Raw genomic sequence first — 22,790 nt, forward strand, 5'->3', positions numbered from 1 at the left:
AAACCTGCACATTTGAATTAAGCAAATTAACTCCAATGGCCAAATAACTTGAACACTCTAAAAGTCAATGCACATACCACATAAAACTTTTACATGTGTGATTACTATCCAATGTATTACAACCTCTCCTAAGCATTGAGTTTGTATCCAATATGCTCTATAACTGGTTGATATTTATATTATATATATATGTGCGTGTGTGTGTGTCTGTGTGTCATGTGTTAGAAAATAGTAGTACTGCCACTTCAACACATTACATATTTTGCTCAACATATCAACAAGCCCTGACAACTTGGCTTTTTCAACAACTATAACAGATTTATAAAGTGAAGAAAGCGGGAGCTTACTTGAACATCGAGAAAAAAACTGGAATTCCGAAATGATCACCCTCTAAATACACTTGATTTATGGTACTAGCCTTCATTCCTCTATACCATGCTGCACTTTCTGTTGACCCTTAAACTCCCAATATTAGAAAACTTGTTTGGTTAAACTCATAACCCAAAGTTTCCTTGAGAGAGCTTTTGTGTTCATGATAACTTTGGTCCCTTTCTCTTCTTCCAGAGACATCACAAAACTAGAGTCCATACACCCTTTGGACTTATCATTTGGCAAAGTTGGTTGAACGGTCGAGGGGTTCCCATGTTTCGGACCAGGCACTTGTGGCTCCTTTACTAAAGAATGAGGATTGTACAAATCAGGAAATGTAGTTGGTCAACAAGATAAACAAACTGATACAATGTTTTCAGGGTTGTCAAATTTTGTGACACTGCCAGTTGTAATCATGAAAAAATGATAGAAAGACATGGTAATTTAGTATATCGACAAATTTAAGTAACATGACAATCCAATAGATATTGTGAGATGAATACTGCACCTCCTGGGAAGAGCAAATCATAAGCAACAAGTCACCAAGTTCAGGATTTTCTTTCTATTTGCCTTCATAATCCTCGAGTCATACTGTTCATACCACATTGATGACACCCATAACAGAAAGGCACACCCACATAACAGAGCAAGTCTCTCTATAGACTCACCGCCTTGCTGCTTCACCTAACGCCTCACACATGCAAGGCATATGAATCAGCCATACAATGAGAGGCGACACCTCAAGTGCAGTTTTGGGCCGCCTCGCCTTAAAACATATGCCTCAACCGCTTCTGAAAACCATGCCTACAAACATTCTGAATGCGGAAGCACAGTTTTCTTTAAGGGCAAAATGCATCAAAACAGTCGTACAATTCTTCCTATTGCGTTCAAATTTTACCAGATAAACAAGTTTTCAGGCTACATGGCATCGATGAATTTTATCACATTTTCCATGTAATCAAAAATTACAATTTAAACCTGACAACTTAGTCTCCCACATTATCAATAGTTACAAGATCTACCAATGGGTGAAATCCAGTACAAAATAGGAAAAATCAAACGTTTATTACACCAAGTGAGAAAGAAAATCATCAATACACCAAATAGGAACTAAGACAAACTTCATTACATTTTTTATGCATTTAGCTTTTTTCTTAAAAAATATTAATCAACTAATGTATCTCAAATACAACTTTATCATGATGAGGAATGTTTATGCAATGTAAATAATATGAGAATGAATTACACATGAATGAGATGTCAAAATGGCAATCTTGTTCTCACAAATACAATCTATGCACATTCTAATGCAGCAGGCAAATAATCAAACACCACATGAATGTTTTACCTAGCTGTTATTCATATATATTTCGCTCATTTTTCATTATGTAGCTAACATAGTAGTGTTCTTTTGCTCAATAAGATTTGCTAGCGCACTATCAATCTTTGCGAATACATCCTCCTTTGGAAGACTTCCATCGACCTGAAACACACAAACGTTGATTTAATAGTGTTCTTAAATTTAACATTTGCATATAGAGTTTCAACGATTATATAACAATTTAATCAAACCAAACCAAGCGTACCCAGAAAATCCCACTCGGAAATAGGGTACAGCAAGGGTGAGATGTACACAGACCATACCTACAACCCTTGGGGTAGAGAGATTGTATCTATAAAGACCTCTGACTTGTAGAGCCCATGAGATATAGGAAGGAAAAAAAGAACCAAGAGTGTGAGAACAGACAACATGAACAAACCTGTTAAAGCCAAGTTACACTGTTATATATAGGAAAATAACAACAGACCGATCTACATTGAAGTGGTTGCTTTGGAGGTCTCTTTATTTTTAACATATTTTTTGGTAAGTAACTGATGTACACCGGGAAAATCAAAGACATTGAATTCAGAGGAAACCACATGTTTTGTCACTAATCAAATGCTTACAAAGGGGTTTCTGGCTTTCGAGAGACCAACATCTCTCCACATGACTCACCCCAAAAAGTGTTTTCAGAACAGAATGCCCTACACGTTCCTCATCCCTAGGGTGGAGCCACCTTAGCACCAGAAGGTGCATTGGCACCCCCTCACCTTTTTTTTGATGTATTAATAAATAGACCCAAAATTTATCTTGTAATGGGTCGTCCCTAGGTATTCTCTACCTACCCACCTGTGTCGGTTTCGGTTTTGTTGAAGGTCGTTCGAGCTTTTCCTGGGAGTATGGCAAGGGTTATTTCAGCACCATCGCTCCTCCCCCAATAACTTAAGAGGTCTGCATCTCTACTCGATTTCCATTCTCCCGCCTCTCCTATTGACTACGTTTTCACAAAGACAAAACATGACACTAGATGCTCTGCTGGAAGAACGAGGGCTCACCTCACCTCTCCCCTTTTCCACCGGGGACACACCTCTATGTGAGTGTGACTGTGTTTGACGGACCGCCAGCGCCAAGCCCAGTCCCTTTCCACACTAAGTAAGAACCACCACTGCTGCCTGCTGGAACTTGGAAGCCTGGAATTCCCTCCTGATCTCTCCTCCCCTGTTTACACCCTCCAACAAGACATCAATTTTGGGTTCCATTTCAGGTTTTGGGAAGCTTGATGCTCTTCACCTGACTTAATTCCATCTACATTTGTTTGATTTATTGATTAGTTTAATTTTTAACAGTCATGGATGAAAATTTAATAAAGAGAAAAATAACCGCTGATTCGTCATCTACGCCAAATAAGAACAATGCTGATAGTTGTAAACTAAGTCATGTGGAAATCAATTTACCAAATCTTCTGACTGACCCTGGATTGCGGAATAGAAAATTGTATCACAATCCTAATATTCGTGATGAAGTTCCCAGAGCATATCTATTGAAAGGGCTTTACCAACCTCAAAAGCCATGATTTTCCTTGCACTGCCTTTAGGAAAAGATCACCAAGATTCAACCCTTCTTGGTTTGATGAATTTTCTACTTGGCTCGAGTATAGTGTCAGCAAAGATGCAGCTTCTTGTTTATGTTGCTATCTTTTCAAACCAAGTGTTGCAGATCAAGCAGGCTAGACTTTTGTAGGCTTAAAACTTGCAAATTGGCAAAGAAAGAAAAACTAACAATTCTTATTGGAGGCGTTGTTGAACTTTGTTGAACAAAAAAGCAACATATTAGATCTCTTATCATCAATCATTCAGACCAAGCTAAGAGGGTTTATAAGTTACGTTTGATCGCATCGATAGACTGCATTCGGTTTCTCTTGGGACAAGGTTTTTCTTTCCGAGGTCATGGTGAATGTAAAGATTCAAAATAATAGAGGCAACTTCCTTGAGCTATCGCAGTTACTCTTAATAATGCGACTGAGAATTTAAAGTTAACTTCACTGGATATCCAAGAGGACATTGTTAATGTTGTTGCAACATAAACAACATAACTTATTCTATGTGATCTTGGTGATGATTTTTTGCGGTGCTCGATGGATTTCGTGAGGTTTCAACCAAAGAACAAAGAAGCGTTGTGTTGCGCTATGCGGATATGAGAGGATGTAGAATTGAGCACTTTTTAAGCATCGAGCATGTTCCAAACACTACATCTATCTCACTTAAAGCGACACTTGATAAATTGTTTTCACGACATGGATCAAGCATCTCTAAATTGCGTGGGCAATGTTATGATTGTTCCCACGACATGGATTAAGCATCACTAAATTGTGTGGGCAAGCTTATGATGGGGCAAGTATGATGCAAGGCGAGAATGGTGCGATCAAGACACTAATTCTGAACGAAAATAGAAGTGCGCATGTTCATTGTTTTGTTCATCCACTTCAACTTACTCTTGTAGCTGCGGCAAAAAAGCACACAAAGATCGTTGATTTCTTTTTCTTAGTAAACAATGTTGTGAATGTTGTCGGAGGTTCTTGTAAACGCCATGATCTACTTCTAGAACAACAAACAACCAAAGTTTTTGAAGAACTTAATTCTGGTGAAGGTCGAGGCCTCAATCAAGAAACTTCTCTCATTAGAGCACGTGATACACGGGGTTCACATTGCACGTACTTCGGTCAGTATCATTGCATTGTTTCCATCTGTAATAGATGTGCTTTAGATGATAAAGAAGATACACTAACCCATGAACAAAAGTTCAAAGCTCATTTGCTTTCTAATTCCTTGCACTCATTTCATTTTGTGTTTTGCCTACACTTTATGAAAAATGATGACAGGGATCACCAACGAATTATCCCAAGCATTGCAAAAGAAAGAACAAGATATTGTAAATGCAATCAAATTGGTTGGAGTTCGCAAGCATCAACTATAGAAAATGAGGGTTGAAAATGACTATTGGGATTCTCTACTCAATCAAGTTACCTTGGTTTATGAGAAACATGATATTGATGTCTGTAACATGGATGAAATGTTCTTACTTCACGCCAAAAAGCTCCACAAATGACAAACTTGCACTACTATCGTGTTGAATTATTTTCCGCTGTCACTTATGGAATTGGAGAATCTGTTTTCTGAAACTAGCATTGAGTTGCTTATTTCCATGGCATGCCTAAATCCAAGCGACTCCTTTTCAGCTTCTTGACAAGAGCAAAATGATTCATCTTGCTCATTTATATCCGGATGATTTCTCTTAAGTGGAACTTTTGATGCTTGATCAACTAGAGACTTATATTGTTGATATGCAGACTATGGAAAAGTTTTATAACTTAAAAGGGATCAATGATCTTGCACTAGAAAATGGTTGAAACAAAAAGGGATGAAGTGGTCACTCTCATGTATTTGCTTATGACCGTTGAGAAGACGTTTTCAGCTACGAACATCGTGAAGAATAGTTTGCTCAATAGAATGGGAGATCAATGGATGAATGATTGCTTGGTTGCTTATATTGAAAAAGATCTTTTTACCGAGATTGATAATAAAGATATCATAGATAAGTTCCTACTAATGAAAACTCGTTAAGGTCGAATATCATCAATATAATATCGATGCTTTTGCCATTTTCAGAATGTCAACTTTTATTTTTATTCTACATGGTGCCCCGCTCGTATAAATTCCATTGCTCATCCCTCCTATTTATACTAAATCCCAACATTACCTACTTGTACCATGTTAACCTAACTTACTAAAAAGACTTGCTAACCCTCGGGGTATAACAATACCCTCCCCCAAAATTCTCACCTTGCCCTCAAGGTGGAAAGAGAAAGTAATAATAAAGAAAATGATGTTGCCATGTTACATCTCTTCAACCGGCTGCAACAAGAGATAAACCTTTCCAATTAAGCTTCGTGCCACCTCCATTTCTACACCAACCTCTGAGATCACTAACCCCCACCTGTCTTATCCACTTTGTAACTCTGTCTTGTTGCCGGAGCCAAAATCAAAAGAGCTCAAGTAAGTTCGCCAACCGCGATCTACCAATCTATAAACTCATCCAAATGCTCCTGTCCAAATCTATTCTTAACCAAACTGTCATAACTTGCCACTTGGAAAGAAAAGAATCTAACCGTTTTGTTTGTTGTTGTGGGTGGTATACTAGACACAACGATAGACCATCATCACCCTTCTTTTCAATCCAACACCGAATTCGTGGTTTTGCACCCACATCATTGTTCTTCTCCGCTACGCCTTGCCCTTTTATAGCCATCACATCCAACCATACCCTTTCCCTCATAGGCATTAACTTCTCCTTCAATTCTTGAGTCCATTCCCGGTGTAAGGATACTAGATTGTCCCACGCTCCCTTCCTTTTGCTATGTTCAGCTTTGTACGAGTATTTCCATACTTCTTTATAGCAACACCCACTAAACGGTCACCAGTAACACAACATATATTGTAAATATCGACCATTTTATTCACCCCTTCTTCATTGGCAATTGCATTAGATACCTCTATGAAAAGAAGTAAACTGAAACCAAAAACAGAGTACTTCGTGCCCTGCTTCCGAAAAGTATTGTTGCTCTGTCTTGGGAACACAACATTAGAAGAAATATGACTAAGATCGAGATGCAGAGTTTTTACTAATGAGATATCTCGCTAGCTTAATAGCTTTCTGCCTCCAATAAGTGTCATCAAGCTCTTCATACCCCTATTGAACTTGCATGCTCCGTATGTTTTCATCAACATAGAAAAAGTAGTTAACTACACATGGTATGCCACGAAAACGCCGACTAGAAATACCCACTAGATAGTTAATTGTGAGGCTGGTACGAGCTATAAAACATTTTGTAGCAATCATTGCAACTGAACCGCCTCTATAATCATTAGCACCCCTTGTGGCAGCCGTTCAGGCATCCAAGTCACCCTCAACGCCCTTTTTTTAAGACCATTTACGACAAGGTACATATTGGTGAATCCATGTACAAAAGAATGCTTAAATGAAATTATGAGATAGGCTCCCAAGCTTGAAAGATGAGTGATTCTCATTTTGTGCAATAGTACTCTTCTTTTGCAATCTCTTGGTGCGTGTTGGTGATGATAAAATCCACGTTGTGCATGGCTAGAAGATCACGGTATTTTGACGTAAAAAATGATACTTCTCTTCAGATTTCTTCCAATATAAGTCATAACCTTGGTAGTTTGTTTTCTCCAAAGCATATGCAATCTTACACGAGGTTACACCCCATTCTGTAAGATAGTAAGAACGCACCAAGACTCCCCATCCCTTTAGTTTCCCATTATCATAATTGAACACCTCGTAACTCGACATCAATTTCGCCAAGATCCCAAGTGATAAGGGATAACAATCAAGTCACCACCCGTAGTGGTGGCAATGATGGAAACGATGGGGTGGTAACGGCAGCGGAGATGGTGAAAGGCATGGTAGCAACGGCAACGGCAATTTCCAATGAAGATCGTCCAACCAAAATCGATTTCTCATTGTCATAGAGATGGAATTGATGGACCAATTTAAGTCCACGGGCTCAGGCCAAAAAGTAATCCCTAAAATGGTTTTGGGCCAGATAAAATTTCCAACAATCAATATCTTGTTTCTAGACTTGGTTACCCTCGTTGGTGGAAGCACCATTGATCCCGGCTTATATGATGGTGAAGGCAGCGGTGACGGTGACAATGATGGCGGATGCAACAGTGACAGTAGTGTTGATGGCGGTGGAGACAACGAAGATGATGGTGGTGCTGATGGTGAGCGTTGCGGTAGTAGCTTAGAATGACCATCGAATAACATGTCTGGATCTTTCTTTTGTTTGTTCTCTCCTTCCCTCCCTCTATATTTTCTCTCCTCATCTCTTCGTTGTTAACATGAACAGTCTGGAATCTCTTTGGATCTTCTTCTACCTATGATTTGGCCGTCTTTTTCTTTACCGTCGCATCATAAAACTTGATTAGCCTGTCCATTATCTTCTACACGGTCTCCACATCCTTTCTTAACGATTTGAAATCTTCCATCAATGATTTCACATTTCACACCCTTCCGGACAGAACTCATGATGGTACCCTCCAATTTGCTTTCCACGCAGAACAAAAGTTCTAGTCATCTACAGGTTCGTTCTCATTCTGATACCAATTTTATGTACACGGGGAAAATCAAAGAAATTGAATTAAAAAAAACTGCTTCTCACTAATCAAATGCTTACAAAGGGGTTTTCTGGCTTTCGAGAGGCCAGAATGTCTCCACAGGACTCACGCCCATAAAATCTTAACAAAAAGAATGCCTTGCACGTTTCTCATCCCTTCTATTTATACTAAACCCCAGCATTACCTACTTGTACCTTGTTTACCCGGCTTACTAAAAGGACTTGCTAACCCTTAGGGTATAAATAACAGTAACTAACTTGGTAGGATAGAAGAACAAATCCCATGCCCTTAATTACCAACCATTTAAAAAGACTTATCCTCAAATTACAAAATACTTCGGCTAATTCAATAATATGAGGTTGGAGGTCTTGAGTAAAGCAGCCTCTACTCCTCTAGGTGGAGGTAAGGACTCCAACCCTCCTTATGCCCTAGATTTACTGGGTTTGTTTTGTTTGGTTCAGGTAGGTCGATGTCTTTCTGTTCAAGAGGAATGAATGAGATTTTCCATGAGCATGTGAGCCACATCAAGATAGATCATCATCTGGTAATGCATAGGAGTTGATTCAGGCAAATCATTAACTCTGCGTTCTAACATAACCTAAATCTAGCATTTGCCTTGACCAAGGCATGAGATTGCATGAGGATTTGAATAGAGGATAATATAGATTCTAATCTTCTAGATAGAGAATGATATTTCAATGATAACTAAACACGATGTTTTCCATATTACCCCAGACCCCACCTCCGCGTGGGTTATACTCATTTGGTTTGGTTTGGTTTGGTTTCCCAACTTGTATTTTGTGGTGGTCACATTAAAACGATTTTTCATAATTGAACAAAAATTGAAGTTCGATGCACTCATAAGAAATGTTTGTCCTCATTTAAGTTCCAATGACACAAGATGAAGTAAAACATTTGCTCCTGAAAGTATAAACTAGGCTAACAAATGTTTGCACTCAAGAGTAAACCATGTACTAAAGGATGGATAATCTATAAAAGAAAATAAGTAAATAATAGAACATATTAACATTCTAAGCAATTAATTCGGTCATTTGCGGAAATCGTAGTCAAGACCATGATTTGAAATCATGGGTTTTTGCATTGGTAAAGCGGTAAAAATAGGTATATATAAATAATAGTAATATTTATATATATAAATAACTTAACAAAGAACAACAGTAAAATGGAAACAAAGTGGTGTCAACAAAGTGGTGTCTACGTCCAACCATTAACTAAAAAAATCCAATAGAATGGAGACAGAGAAGATGATTTAATAAAGAACTTAGGTACTTGACTAATGGAACACCAGCACAAAGTCGTGAAGAGGATTCGATGAAAAAACAAGGTTGAGCACATGGAAGCACATCGACAACTGAATTGTTGGTGTGTTTGAACCAAACAAGTGGATTGCAGAACTGGAAACCTAGTAATAGAATTGGTAACCTAATTGTTGTTAACACAAATTCTCAAAAAAACCGCTTAATAAGAAAACAACCAACACAAAAAACAACGATGATCCCAACCGCTATTTTGGGTTCAATTTCAGTTATATAGCAATAAATAACGCCGCTATTCGCGGTACCGCTATTTGTCCACCGTTATAGCGCCGCAATTGACTGTCCTGATAACATTAATCAATCAACCATGGTTGAATTCCAGGAAAGCTCAATAGTGTTGCATACCTTGACTGTGATCTCTTCAAACAACGAAAGGACTGATTCTACATTTTGGTTGTGTGTTTCCAACCGAAGCTTTACCTAATCATCATGGAAGAAAACACAATTAATTGGTTGCTTCTCAAAATGCAAACATAAACTACGACAAAGTAAAGTAGAAGAACTAAAAACCAAGCAAACAAGAGAAAGAATGCAAGTATAATTCCATTTTCAAGGTTCTAAACATTTCTTCATATGATGCTACTTAAAATATGTTTTTGTAATTCAATCCCTTGTATGATAAGGTTATCAGCAAAGATTTTGATCATGGAAACCGCACGTTAAGAAAAAACACCTCTTTGCTTGCCTACAAATAGTTTGATAAGAGAAATTATTCCCATCAATATTCCTATCCTTTCACATTGATCAAGGACTCTAAGTAGATATGTTCTTAAAATGAAGTTATACAACTTGACTACTTACCGATGTGTTACTCGAAATGTGGAAATATTATATCAAATTTCTTCATTAAGAATGGAAATATAGGATGAAAGATTAGTATCAGACTGGAAGGATGAATTGAAATTGGAATTTGATACACCAACATCCAAGCACTTGTTTAAGTCTAAATGATTAAAAGAGTAACAATTTCAACAAAAGAAGTAATACAACAGCTAAATGTGGACCCATATAACAGAGCAATCACCTCATAAATGCAATGAACAAAGTCATAAGTTCCAATAAAGGGTGCAACTTATTGTAGATATCACATCTTTTAAGTCACGTTGAGGCCTAATACTAAAACCAAGCCAAACCAAACGAACCAATAAATCCCACTCGAAACTAGTGTTTGGGAGGGGTAGGATGCACTAAGATCTTATCTCAACCACTAGGATCAAGAGGTTGTTTCCATGAAGACGTCCGGCTTGTGCACAACGCAAGGTGTCTTCAAACAAGTAATCCAATAGGTAATATACCATGTAATCAAGAAAACAGTTGTGTATGCATGGCAACTTAAAACATGTACGTATGACCACTAAGAAAATCAAGCAAGGAAGTCGAGTCAAGTCGGCCCATCCATCCCACACAAGGAACTTATTTATCTACTCTCCAGCCCTTGGTCAAAACCCTTGTCAACACCCTCAACCACATCCCATTATTAACATGCCACTCTAGTCATATGCCTCCAAGAACTCCTACCAAAAGACACGTCCTCCGAAATGCCTAAAGATGCCAATAATGAAATACTTCTACACAGGTTCATGAGAATATGGCTTGATGTCTACATGTTGTCAACAAGAAACATCATATTTTATTTGAAAGAACCTAATACCTTCATCTACTTTTAGTATTATTTCCGTTTTTTAACATGTCCAAACCATTCTTCTTGCTACGAATTTATGAGCTCATATATGCATGTGTACGACAAGCTGGAGTGAGATCTAAGACGGATTCCATTATAATATGTTCATATGAAAGAATATATAAGGTGTATCTTCTTCACATAGCTACTATAAAATAGAGTTTCATGAATGAAATGGAAGTGGTCTTTTACACATCGGCAAAGTTGTTAAAGGCTCAAAGCGCACTTAGGCGGAAAGGGGTCCTGAGGCCTAGGCGCGAGGTGCAGGCATGAAGCATGGGCCTCAGCAATGTGAAGTGCATCTTATATAAAAAATTATATATATACACATCTGTATACATACAGAGTTACGTACAACTCAAATATGTAGCAAGTACAAGCCTCCAGTGCAGCAAGTGCAGCAACCAATTGTACTCTGATAGACGCAAAAGGGAGAAGGGTTTAAAGCATGGGCCATGAGGAAGAAAATTTTAAGGTCCAGGTATTTATAGAGAAAGAGGCTTGGCATAGGTGCAATACCAATACAATGACCCATCACCCTAACCATGAGTCTCCAAGGGACATAAATTGGATTACAGATACCAACAAATATGAGTTAAACCCATGGCAGATTGAGGACAGCCGAATATGCATATGAGAACTATGCCATCGTCCTAGATCCCTCCTCAACGAAGGCATAAACCTTGATAATGATACAAAATACCTCCCTTGAGAAGCCTTGAATATCACAAGATCCACAACTCAGCAACCAATGTAAGGACAAACATTAGTAAATAGGCATACTAGACTATACTCAAAAAATACAAATATTTCATCATAGATTAGCTAGGTAATTGAGTTTTCCTATGATTCGTCTATATTTCTCTAAATCCTTCAAAGACAACCTATTCTCATGCAATATTCATTTTGAACCATAGGAGAGTGAACTAGCTTGCATCCAAGTAACCCACACTTACACAACAAATCAAAAATATACTTCCTGTGGCACAATACTGTCTGGAAACTAGCAAATATCCTTATTAGGAATGATTTCCATATAACTTGGAAAGTTGTTAGACACCATTAAGGACGACTAGATGAATGACTAACTTGACTTGACAAAGCTGAAATCAACAATGACAACATATTGCCTTAAAGTAAGGCTATAACACACACACATATATGCATACATACATGGTCATGACATGAGGAAGCATGTCTTAATCTTCATGTCATGAACATAACATGTACAACCAAGTATCTTTGGTGGCATTGGAAACACGGTTTGATGGGTATAAGACAAACAAATGGATTTTGCTGCTCAAAACTAAGGTGGGCCTCTCATTTGATTCTGAAACTCAAAACTCATGGCTTCAAGCAACATCAAACTGTTAGGCACCGACCCCAAGCCCAGCACATTTAGGGTTGTTATTAAATAGGGCATAGAGGGGAGAGTAGGGTAAGCAGAAAAATATTGAGTTTGTCCTTGGGAAAGTCTAGCCTCTAGCTAGTTACCTATCCTTTCCATGTTAATCAAGCATTTGGCTACTGGTTCTTCTACATTGTTTTATTTTAATTGTTTAGTAGAACTGGTTCTTATCAATTGGTATCAAAGTCATTAGAATCCATGGCCACAGAATCGCAGTGGTCCTCATATTGTGTGTTGGAAGCTATGTCCAGTGGTATGAATCCACAGATGATTGAATCCATAAAGATGGAGGTGCTTGAAATCCAATCCATTGTTTCAGATCTTCAGCAACAACTCCGAGATCTATTATGACAATTTGCAAAATCGGATTCTCAATCAGAAACAGACGGAGGAGACACAGAATATTCGTGAAGAAGGAATCACCTCTGATCTCAACCTTTACAGTCCCGTGATAACGACAGCGATAATTAGTGAATTAGAAGAAAATAAGAAGGAAAGAGAGAATGGGGAGAAAACACTGCTGATCGAAGAGAACATAGCAATTAAGGAAGGAAAAGAGTCTCCAAATTACTTGGTCAACGTTGGAGGCTACCAAACGATAAAGATAGTTTCCGCCGATCATTAAGAGTCCGGAAAATTAGGGTTCCGCCTCGGGCCAAACCGTCAGATGGGATTTCTCACTGCCTCTGGTTGGTTTCCTTAGAAATTCGTTGACAATCCCTAGTTCGACAGAGAGGCTTGGGGTAAACCAGACAGATTCATTGCACAACATTGCAAGAACAGAACAAACAAAGTGGGTTTTGGTTCGGCCTAACCCACAAATGGTCCATGAAAGGGTCCAAGGAAACAGAAAACAAATTGCGTCCATATATCGATATCGATCTCTTTTGAGACCAACATCTCACCAGAATCTTTCTGTTTCCAGGACCAATCCTTCGATCTGAAAGACAACGAGTCTTGGAGGAGTTACAAGGTCAGAGATCAATCGTTCTATCTTCAACGCAACGATTTTAAGAGGAGTTACAAGGATGGAGATTCAGTGAGTAAGTACACGGAGGGTGAGAGGATGGACATCTGGAAAACGAAGATTGCACATGAGGAGTTGGTTCGATTGAGGGGAGAAATGGCTAGCGCAATCGCTATTATGAAGATCTGAGATGTGCTCCAAAATTTTGACGCATTTCCTATGAGTTTCTGGAAGAATACATTCAACATCAACCGTGCCTAACACTCGTGGTTACTTCCAACTAGGTTTTATTGTGATAGTTGTTGAGGGAGATGTAACATGGCATCTTTTCTTCCTTTATTTTTTCTATCCACCTTGAGGACAAGGTGTTAGGAGGCGGGGTAATGTTAGGCACCGACCCAAGCCCATTAGCGTTATTGGGGCTGTTATTATATAGGGGATAGAGGGGAGAGTAGGGTATGCAGATAATATTGACTTTGTCCTTGGGAGAGTCTAGCCTCTAGAATAGCTAATTACCTATCTTTTTCTTGTTAATCAAGCATTCAGCTATTGTTTCTTCTACATTGTTTTATTTTAATTGATCAGTAAAACTGGTTCTTAACACAAACATATGACACGGTGTTCGTTTTGTCAAACTATTCTGCTTAGGCGTACAAGACAGAAGATGACTTGTGTAAAATCCAATTTTCCAAACATGAATTTGCTAAAATCATGAGTTAAGTACTGATTACCGTTATCACTATGCCAAGTTCTCATCGGCACATCAACTTGAGTTATGACACACATAGAAAGTCAAAAAGAAATAGTAAAAGTTTCACTTTTAAATTTCATATAATAAACCATGCTATTTCTAGAAAAGTCATCCATAAAACTAATAGAATGATTAAGAACCAAGAACAAGGTTAATGGATGGGTTCCCAGATGACTAAAATGAACTGAACATTAAGAACGTACTCTTTCTTCTGTATCATCAAAACGCTGGGTTAGCCTTGCAGCAATTTCTTCAGTTTCAGGGGGCGAATATGTTAAGTGGTAGATTCTACCAGTAACAGGATCCAACCTACGACCAACTACCCTATCAACAAGAATTTCCTCCGGAACCTGTTAACAACAAAAAAATGGGTTGAGTAGATAAGGGGTAAATATACCTAGATCCAAAAGAGATCACGTGCAAACATAAAACAACATAACTTGATAATGATGTATCATTAAAGGTGCATCACATGCAGCGTGTTCTTTGTGTAAATAACATTAATGCTAATCGACTGCATAATGTACAAGTAATTATTCAAATAATGGAGCAACAACACCCATCTCACTTCAAGAAGAATAAAAAGGTCTGGTCGGAAACCGAAGGCTTGAAGTGCTGTTGCTTGAGATGAGCTTCTTGGGTATCCATCCAAAAGCCAACCCTTTTCATTGGAATCTTGTTGCGATAAACGATCCTTCACCATCTATATCCATGGAAGAAATCACTAGTTAAAAGATCTACAAAAAGTCGCAAAGATTTCAAAAACCCTACCATAACAACTATCTCGTCCGGAACCAACTGCCCTTTCTCCATATATTCCTTTGCCTGCTTCCCATTTTCAGACCCTGCTGCAACTTCTGCTCTTAGTAAATCTCCAGCTGCAACATGCACTAAATCATACTGCCATATGAAGATATATTAAGTCCATACTGCTACTTCATAAATCAATAATAATAAAAAAAATTGATGACCCAAACTTAAAGACCAAAGGACAAATAATTTTTTAACAGTAACTTATGTGGCAATAGATCAGAAAAGCATTTCATTCATCCAAAATTTATCTGTCTTAAATGGAGCCTCTGCTCATGTCCTAAGGTGAGATGCTAAAGCATAAGGGTAAGCCAACACACGATCTTATATGACTTTTGGCAGTTATCTACAAAACCTACCTCTGGTTATGTCTAGTAGCATTAACATAGAATAGAATGGAACCTTTGACAGAGAAGGAGCCAAAATTTGGGTTCACGATGGTCCTCTTAAATGTTATTATTCAAATACATAAATAAGATAGATAAATATACATCTGTATAAACATATATATATTTATATATATTAATCCGTAATCCAGGGTTTGCACGAAAATCATCTAAGTTGGTTTTCATACAACTTTGTTTATAACTAACATCATTAGTCTCCTCTAACGAATCCATAATTGTTTTTCTCTTTGTTAAATTTATTATCTATACCTGTTTAAAGTTAAACTAATTGATTAACTAAAAGTATAGAACCATACTCAATCTGAAATGTGAAAATTACAATTTTTAAGAAAAAAAAAGAATGCCAAAAACTAGAACGTTATAAAAAAAATATGTAAAACTATATTATAAAAACATATTCAATGTAAAATGAGAGAGAATTGTCAAAATGAGAGAGAATTGTCTCTTGATTAGCAACAAGAAGAAAATTAATAAACAAAAGAAACAACACAAACAACTAAGTAAATAAATAAACATTAACAAGATAGTAAGATGTTTCATACTCCGGTCCTGGGTTCCAATAGATCAGAAGAAAGAAATGTTCTTTAAACACAAAACTATTTAAAAGGAAATATAATATTATAAAAATGTTGCAAAAACTATAAGTTACTAAACAAAGCTGATTTTTCCCTAAAATGTGAGGGTGAATCTGGGCCCACAGTGGCCCTAAGGTGGTTGCGCTCCTGAAACTTGAAAATATGTCATGTGACCTTATCTCACATGCTAATGAGAGTTCCATCTTAATGTACTAGTGTTCACACAACTCATAATCATGTGGAACTGCCTACTTATTTTAAATATTGAGATACCACAGAGAAAAGGCTACTACAATTATCATTTCATTAATACACAAGTGAGTCATTATTTTTTACAATTGTGGTAAATCCTTATGTTAACCACTTCCCAAAGAGACTGGCTTAAAGACCTGCGAGGTCAAAGTAAACATGTAACAACATAGTCTTATTCAATTGTAGCATACCCTTCTCATGACATTATGAAAATTTCTTGACTTGCGAGTTGCGACTATTAGAAGTTGGTATTCCTAGTTTAGGGATTCACTCAAGTCAAATCTATTGTCAAATGGTAGACCAAAAGTGCTTGTGATGTTTATATGATAAGTGTCCACAGTTGATTTGATGTTAAGATTTTCAATCATGAAAAACAGCAATTAGTTCAGAACGTCCTACAAGGAAGAAAAGAAAATATTGGTATTACTTTATTCCAATTTCAGTAATACACAAGCCCCGTAATAAAGATCATCAAACTTGTAATCAACTAAAACTAGTTTTATTTCTATCGGATATGATTAAAATGTGATTTTGGTTTCTAGAGGTGTCCAAGGTGAAGAGTAGTGCTATTAATAATTTTGAACAAAGATATAGGTTCATGAGTTCTATGCCATTAATAGTAGTGAAATAGCGGTGCAATAGTGGTTCGCGGTCCTGGAAGGAATTGCGGTCCTAAATAGTGGTGCCAAGAATTGCAGTGCGATTTACAGCTAAATTGCCGCTTTTTACACAAAATAGCGGTTCACATAACCACTATTTGTGGTTGGTCTCTTTTTTTGTCCAATCGGCTTATATTAGACCTATTTAAATGATTTGGGCTTTTATTTTGGACTTGCACTTTTTTTAATGATTTATATCATTTAATCCATCTATTATCTTTAACGGTCAACGATGTATAAAAATTAGGTTTCAACATCATCGAGCATTCAACCGCATTTCCTAAACCCTTCCACCATCATTCTAAGGTGGCGTTTGGTTCACAAAATGTTTTTAAATGGAATGGAATCTATTAAAGGAATTTGACTTTGAAGGAATTGGAATGAAATGTTCTCAGGTTTGACCACCAGTTTGGTTGACACACATTGGGATGGAATATGTTAGGGAATTGGAATCTGTCTGTTTGGTTCACATAATGTAGCTTTGGAATTGGAATGAAATATTGGTAAATGACCAAAATGCCCTTTTTTGAAAATTTTATTTTTTTTAAAACTAAAAATACTTTAATAAAATAATTATTTAAACTGTAAAACAATATAAAATACACAACCTAAATATAACCATAAGCCAAACGACGTTACTAAATCAACGGTGGTCGGCGGTGGTTCAGATCGGTGGTGGTCCGCAGTGGTTCAGGTGGCGGTGGTTCAGATCGATGGTGGTCCGCGGTGGTTCAGATGGAGGTGGTTAGCGGCGGTTCAGATCGGGGGTGGCGGCGGTGGTTTAGATCGGTGGTTGTTCAAATCGTTGGTGGTCGGCGGTGTCCGGCGGTGATTTAGATCGATGGTAGTCGTCGATGGTCGGCAATGGTTGAAATCGGTGGTGGTCTGTGGTGCTTCTGGTGGCGGTGGTCGAATGTGGTTCATATCGGCGTGGTTTTGTTGTAGAAGTTATTGTCTTTTTGGGAATAATTACCAGCCAAAAATATCTTTTAATGCCCAAAATTGCCATCACTTTGTTAATGGCAATTGGAATGATATTAACTCCTATTTATTCATTATCTATGTCACGCCAGATGTTCTATGGATGCAAGTTATTTAATACTCCAAACTCTTCTGTTTTTTATTCTGGACCGTGCGAGTTATTTGTTTCGATCTCCATTTTTCTACCTATAATAGGTATTGATATGTATCTCGATTTTGTTCTTTCACTATCAGTTGACAAGGTTGAAGATATTCTATGTAATTATTTTTATAGATAGTTTTCTTAAAGAAAAAACTCCTATGATTTTTAAGGTGGTTCAGATTGGGGGTGGTTTAGATCGGCAATGGATCAGATCGACGGTTGTTCAGATTGGTGATGGTCGGTGGTTGTTCAGATCGGTGATGGTCGGCGGTGGCCGGCAGTGATTCAGATCGGTAGTAGTTGGCGTGGTTCAGATTGATGGTGGTCCATGGTGATTTAAATGACGATGGTCGACAGTGGTTCAAATCGGTGGTGGTCCATGGTAGTTCAGATGGCGGTGATCGACGGTAGTTCAGATCGACGGTGGTTCAAATCGGAGGTGGTTCAGATCGGCGGTGGCCGACGGTGGTTCAGATTGGTAGTGATCGGCAGTGGTTCAAATCAATAGTGGTTCAGATCGGTGGTGGTTGACGATGGTTCAGAGCAGTGGTAGTCGGCGGTGGTGGTTGGCGGTGATTTAGATCGACGGTGGTCAAAGGTGGTCGAAGGTGGTCATGTTGGGTTTTATGAGGTTAGGGTATATTGGGTTAAGGACATATTTGGTATTATGAAAATAGAGAATTCCATTCCATCAAAATACCATGTAGTTGCTAAGGAATGTTAAATTCATTTATTTGTGGAATCTGTAGGATTTTGAAGATTCCTTTGATGAAAAAGAATGAGCCAAACGAGGGAACGGAATTTGGTTAATGGAATTCAACATTCCTTCCATTAGATTCCTTTAGAATCTGTGCAAACCAAACGCCCCGTAAGTCTATTAGCGAATTTCTTTTTATATTGATTACACATAATATGTTGAGTTATTTATATTTTATGATATATATAATATATTATGTAAATAATTCTAAATGTTTATATAAACCGCTATACCACCGCGATAACCGCTATTTCAAATACAGTATTGACCGCAATTGGTATTTTTGACCGCTGTAACAGCATAGCATGAGTTATATATGTCCGGGAATTAGGAGTCGGTGTCATCTTAGGAGATGTCATTTGGCGTTGTGACTAATGAGGGAACAACAAATGAATTATGTTTTTTGTTGCCACATATAATGCAATCTCATTTAAGCTTCCAATATCATGGGCACATCATATGTTTTTTGAAGCTTTGTAAATGTCAGAGGAAGGCTTATGGAACGGGAACTTGTTGTGGGTGCTTACTTCCAACTTTTTAGTCATATTGTGTTGAATGGGAATACGAAACACTTAAAGAAGATTTCTTGTCCACATTGCATATGAGAATACTTTGATGCCTTGAGCTATCTAGGACATGATGCTCATATTCTAGGTGCAAAGAATAGAATCCTTGCATCTGTTATTACTTTCTCAAAATCTTATGATCCTTTATCCTCTTGCATCAACATTCTTAGTTGGAAAGTAAGAATGGTTTCATTATGTTTAACACAAGAAGGAAAAATTATTCCAAAGGTTCACTATTTTAACAAAACAAAAGCATACTCTTAGAGAGAAGTTCCTATCCAATATTTCGTATACTACAAAACCAATAAGTGTTTTTCATCAAATGTTTCTCATGAAATGTGGGTATCTCCTTAGAGACATTAAATTATAGAACCAAAAACAAAAAAAGTTAGGCTTGGAGTGGCAGTGTAGCCACCGTGTTAACCTTATTGTCTATTTGTTTATAATTATAATTCAATTTAGGTGGAAGGCTCATCTTATGCATTTGCCAAACATTAAAATTGGTTTAGTTCTAGGTAGATTTTATGGTTGTGGTTACCATAGCCATGATAAGAAGAAAAAATGGTAAAAATAAATACTTGCATATGTGACCTTATAGTCTCTACTGACACCCCTAAGATCTTATGGGTACCCAAGAAGGCCCGACATTTCATGCCATTTGCCTAAACCACGAAAGCTAAGGATAATGTATTACAGGAGTTTTCGAGTGGGATTATTACATGACGCAATGGTGTCTCATTGAGAGTAAGTAACTGATTAAAATCTAGAACGGTTCTAAAATCTAGACAATTCATTGCCTTATGGAAGCAATCCATAGGATCGGGTCTCAAAGTAATCCAAAGGGCAGATCCTGAAAGTGCTCTCTTATGAAGTTGTAATGTATTTATAATATATTGTTCTACTGAGATCTATAATAGAAAACCAAGACATCTGACAAATACCATAACTTGGTGGTGTAACACCAGGGGTTCATAATGCAAGTTGCCAATACACCTTCTACTTGCTTGATGCAAAGCTTAGTTGTTGGCTTGATTTGAGTTCAAAATAGAACAGTAAAAGATTACTCCAATGCCAACTATCTCTTAGTGATTCCATGAACCTATAAACCTTCCATTAAAGAAGTTATTGAACACTCCCCCCTCCAAAAATAAATATTAAAAAGAAGCATTTTTTGGCCTCTATTTGGTAAAAGACAGGCCACACTTATGAGACAACAAGAAAGAGCTCTTCTTTGAGTAGCAGTGGATATTTTGGAAGACTTAAGAGAGAAATGACCAAGGAAGTTGTCTATGTAGCAAAGCAAATGAGTAAATTGAGGGATAAGCAACAATAAGATAACCAGACACTTTTGTGAATTATTTTACCAAATAAGCAGAAGTTTTGTAGGCAAATTAACACATACTTTACTTTCAAAACAGATACAGCAAATTCAACCCTCAACAAAACGAAGTCCACAGAAAGGAACTGTTAGCATCACTTCTGACAGGAACAACTACAGAAGCATTTCAAATTCAAAGTAAACAGAAAGGACAGTGGAATGTGTTTCCCAAACTGACTTACTTTACTAGTAATTAGCTCGCATTGTGTTCCTTTACCAGAAGCAGGAGCTCCAGATATCATAATTTTCAGAGGCTTCTTGGGGTTATCCATTGATGCCAAAATCTGCTAATAAGCGAAGAACATGAGCCCAATTCCACATAAAGCTTGCGAAACACCAAATGCATTTAAAGATGCTGACAACAGAGCAGAGATTAAAGTACTTACCAAGGAACACCGCTGATTTGTTTGCCTACACCGGCGTCTAACAGATTTTACACCACCAATCGGAGAGGCAATGAATGACAATGATGACAAATGTTGTGGGTTGGGAAAATCAAGGGGACAAAATGAAGCAATCGGATGCTTCGGCTTCGATAACATCATAGACGAGTTCAAATGAGGACACGAAGCCATAGGCCCGATTTGGACTCACTCCCAGTCTCCTCTCTCTGTTGCACTCGGCAGTAGCTGCGGACCTTTTCTCCAACCACCGTGGAGAAAGATTTGGTACTCTCCTGCGTGAACGGGGTTGAGATTAGGGATCGATGGACCCTTTTCTCTTGGGCTTCTCTTCTATTCTATGACAGGCTTACATGAAAGCCTTATATTTAATTTAAAAAATAGTTTTAATAACTCTCTTTGTCATTTTGTTTCACCTTTACATGTAAATTATTTTCATTTATATTGCCTTTTCTTCGTATAGGGAATGTCATATATTTTGATATTATGTTAAAAAAAATTATGTTTTGATGTTGAAGCTAACTTTGTATAAAAATAGTTAACCGTAAATATATATGCAATATTAGCATTAAGCGAATGATCGTGTGAGAATGGGAGTTAGGATGAGAAACGTAAGAAATGATCTAGACCATTGATCACCTTGAATCTCAAACACACCCATGAATCATGTTTGATAAGGGGATTGGTTCAGTGCACCTTGGTATATCTAAGGCTGTCGGAGTTCAAACGAAAACTCTTGTGATTTACGAGAATGCAAGAACAGTTGTGAGCCTCAAATCTTTTTAGCAAATAATTTAAGTTATATTAAATAAAAATAAATCAATAAGGCTAGTAATGTAATTAGGTATTTTTATAATTTTTATCTTATTTTAATTAATTGGCATTATCCCATAATCGTCTGACAAATCGATATTGATTGGACTGTGATAATCGTGTGATACGTGAAACCTAATCGAACCGAACAAAGTGTAGTCAGATTTCTTGTAATAATTGTATGATACTCGATTTGCTTCTTGGTGTGATAATCGTGTGATATGTGAAACCTAATCGAATTGAATCAAGTGTAGTCAGATTTCTTGTGATAATCATGTGATACTCGATTCGTTTTTTGGTATGATAATCGTGTGATACGTGGAACCTAATATAAACAAACCAAGTGTAGTCAGATTTCTTTGGATAATTTTGTGATACTCGGTTTGTTTTTTGGTATGATAATCGTGTAATACGTGAAACCTAATCGAACCGAACCAAGTATAGTCGGATTTCTTGTGATAATCTTCTAAAAGTCGATTCAGTTTTTGGTGTGATAATTGTGTTCTAAGTGAAACCTCATTGAACCGAACAACCTTGTAGTCATATTTCTTGTGAAAATCGTGTGATAACCGAACTCTAATCAAACCAAACAATGTCCTAATCGAGCGACGGTGATCGATTCATAGTCTAAGTGTGATAAAAGTTGTGATAAGCAAATCTTGATCAAATGTGTCTGCAAACTTCTTCCAGTTTGATTTCTTCCTTTGGTGCACTTTCTGTCTTCAAAAAACTAATGAAATCTTTTTCCTCTAATAATTGCCTACTAGATAACCAGATAACCACCGTTGACGATGGTGTTATCAGTTCCCAGATGATTGGTGTTTTTTGTGATCGTGTTATTTAAATATTATCACTTCGAATTTCAAAGTTACCCTTTCATCTCTCAAAAATGTTGAATTGTTTTTAATATTGTTTTAAATTTAAAAAATCCTTTAAATTTTATTGTTATCACATTACTTGATTTGTAGGTTGTTTTCGCATTCTCGTAAATCACAGAAGGTCTCGTTTGAACCAAATTTAA

The 22,790-nt window shown here is 37.3% G+C and overlaps 1 protein-coding gene across 4 annotated transcripts; it reads right to left on the reverse strand.

Annotated features, from left to right (window-relative positions):
• Positions 1–250: 250 nt before the first annotated feature.
• On the reverse strand, positions 251–21,293 carry LOC112503830 (adenylate kinase, chloroplastic). Of its 4 annotated transcripts, XM_025107820.1 has the most exons (8): positions 20,942–21,293; positions 20,738–20,842; positions 14,800–14,928; positions 14,597–14,731; positions 14,232–14,378; positions 9,567–9,641; positions 1,718–1,852; positions 251–690 (listed from the first exon to the last, which is right to left on the reverse strand). In XM_025107820.1, exons 1-7 carry the CDS (start codon positions 21,128–21,130, stop codon positions 1,754–1,756), a joined length of 879 nt encoding a protein of 292 aa, XP_024963588.1. In that variant the 5' UTR covers positions 21,131–21,293; the 3' UTR covers positions 251–690; positions 1,718–1,753. The 4 variants fall into 4 exon arrangements, with proteins under 4 accessions (XP_024963588.1, XP_024963587.1, XP_024963589.1 ...); XM_025107819.1 differs by lacking the exon at positions 251–690 and having other exon boundaries at positions 1,477–1,852; XM_025107821.1 differs by lacking the exon at positions 251–690 and having other exon boundaries at positions 1,538–1,852; positions 20,738–20,839.
• Between the last annotated feature and the right edge of the window lie 1,497 nt (positions 21,294–22,790).

The sequence above is a fragment of the Cynara cardunculus genome, unplaced genomic scaffold, assembly GCF_001531365.2.
Source record: "Cynara cardunculus var. scolymus isolate 2C unplaced genomic scaffold, CcrdV1 Un_Scaffold_3964, whole genome shotgun sequence".
In the NCBI taxonomy this organism is placed as follows: Eukaryota; Viridiplantae; Streptophyta; class Magnoliopsida; order Asterales; family Asteraceae; genus Cynara; species Cynara cardunculus.

Coding starts and splice junctions, on each gene's coding strand:
- LOC112503830 (XM_025107820.1), bottom strand. CDS start 21,130: ATGGCTTCGTGTCCTCATTTGAACTCGTCTATGATGTTATCGAAGCCG. Junction 9,642..14,231: donor TTGATGATACAGAAGAAAGA/GTACGTTCTTAA, acceptor CATGATGATTAG/GTAAAGCTTCGGTTGGAAAC. Junction 1,853..9,566: donor TTGAAGAGATCACAGTCAAG/GTATGCAACACT, acceptor TGTGTGTTTCAG/GTCGATGGAAGTCTTCCAAA.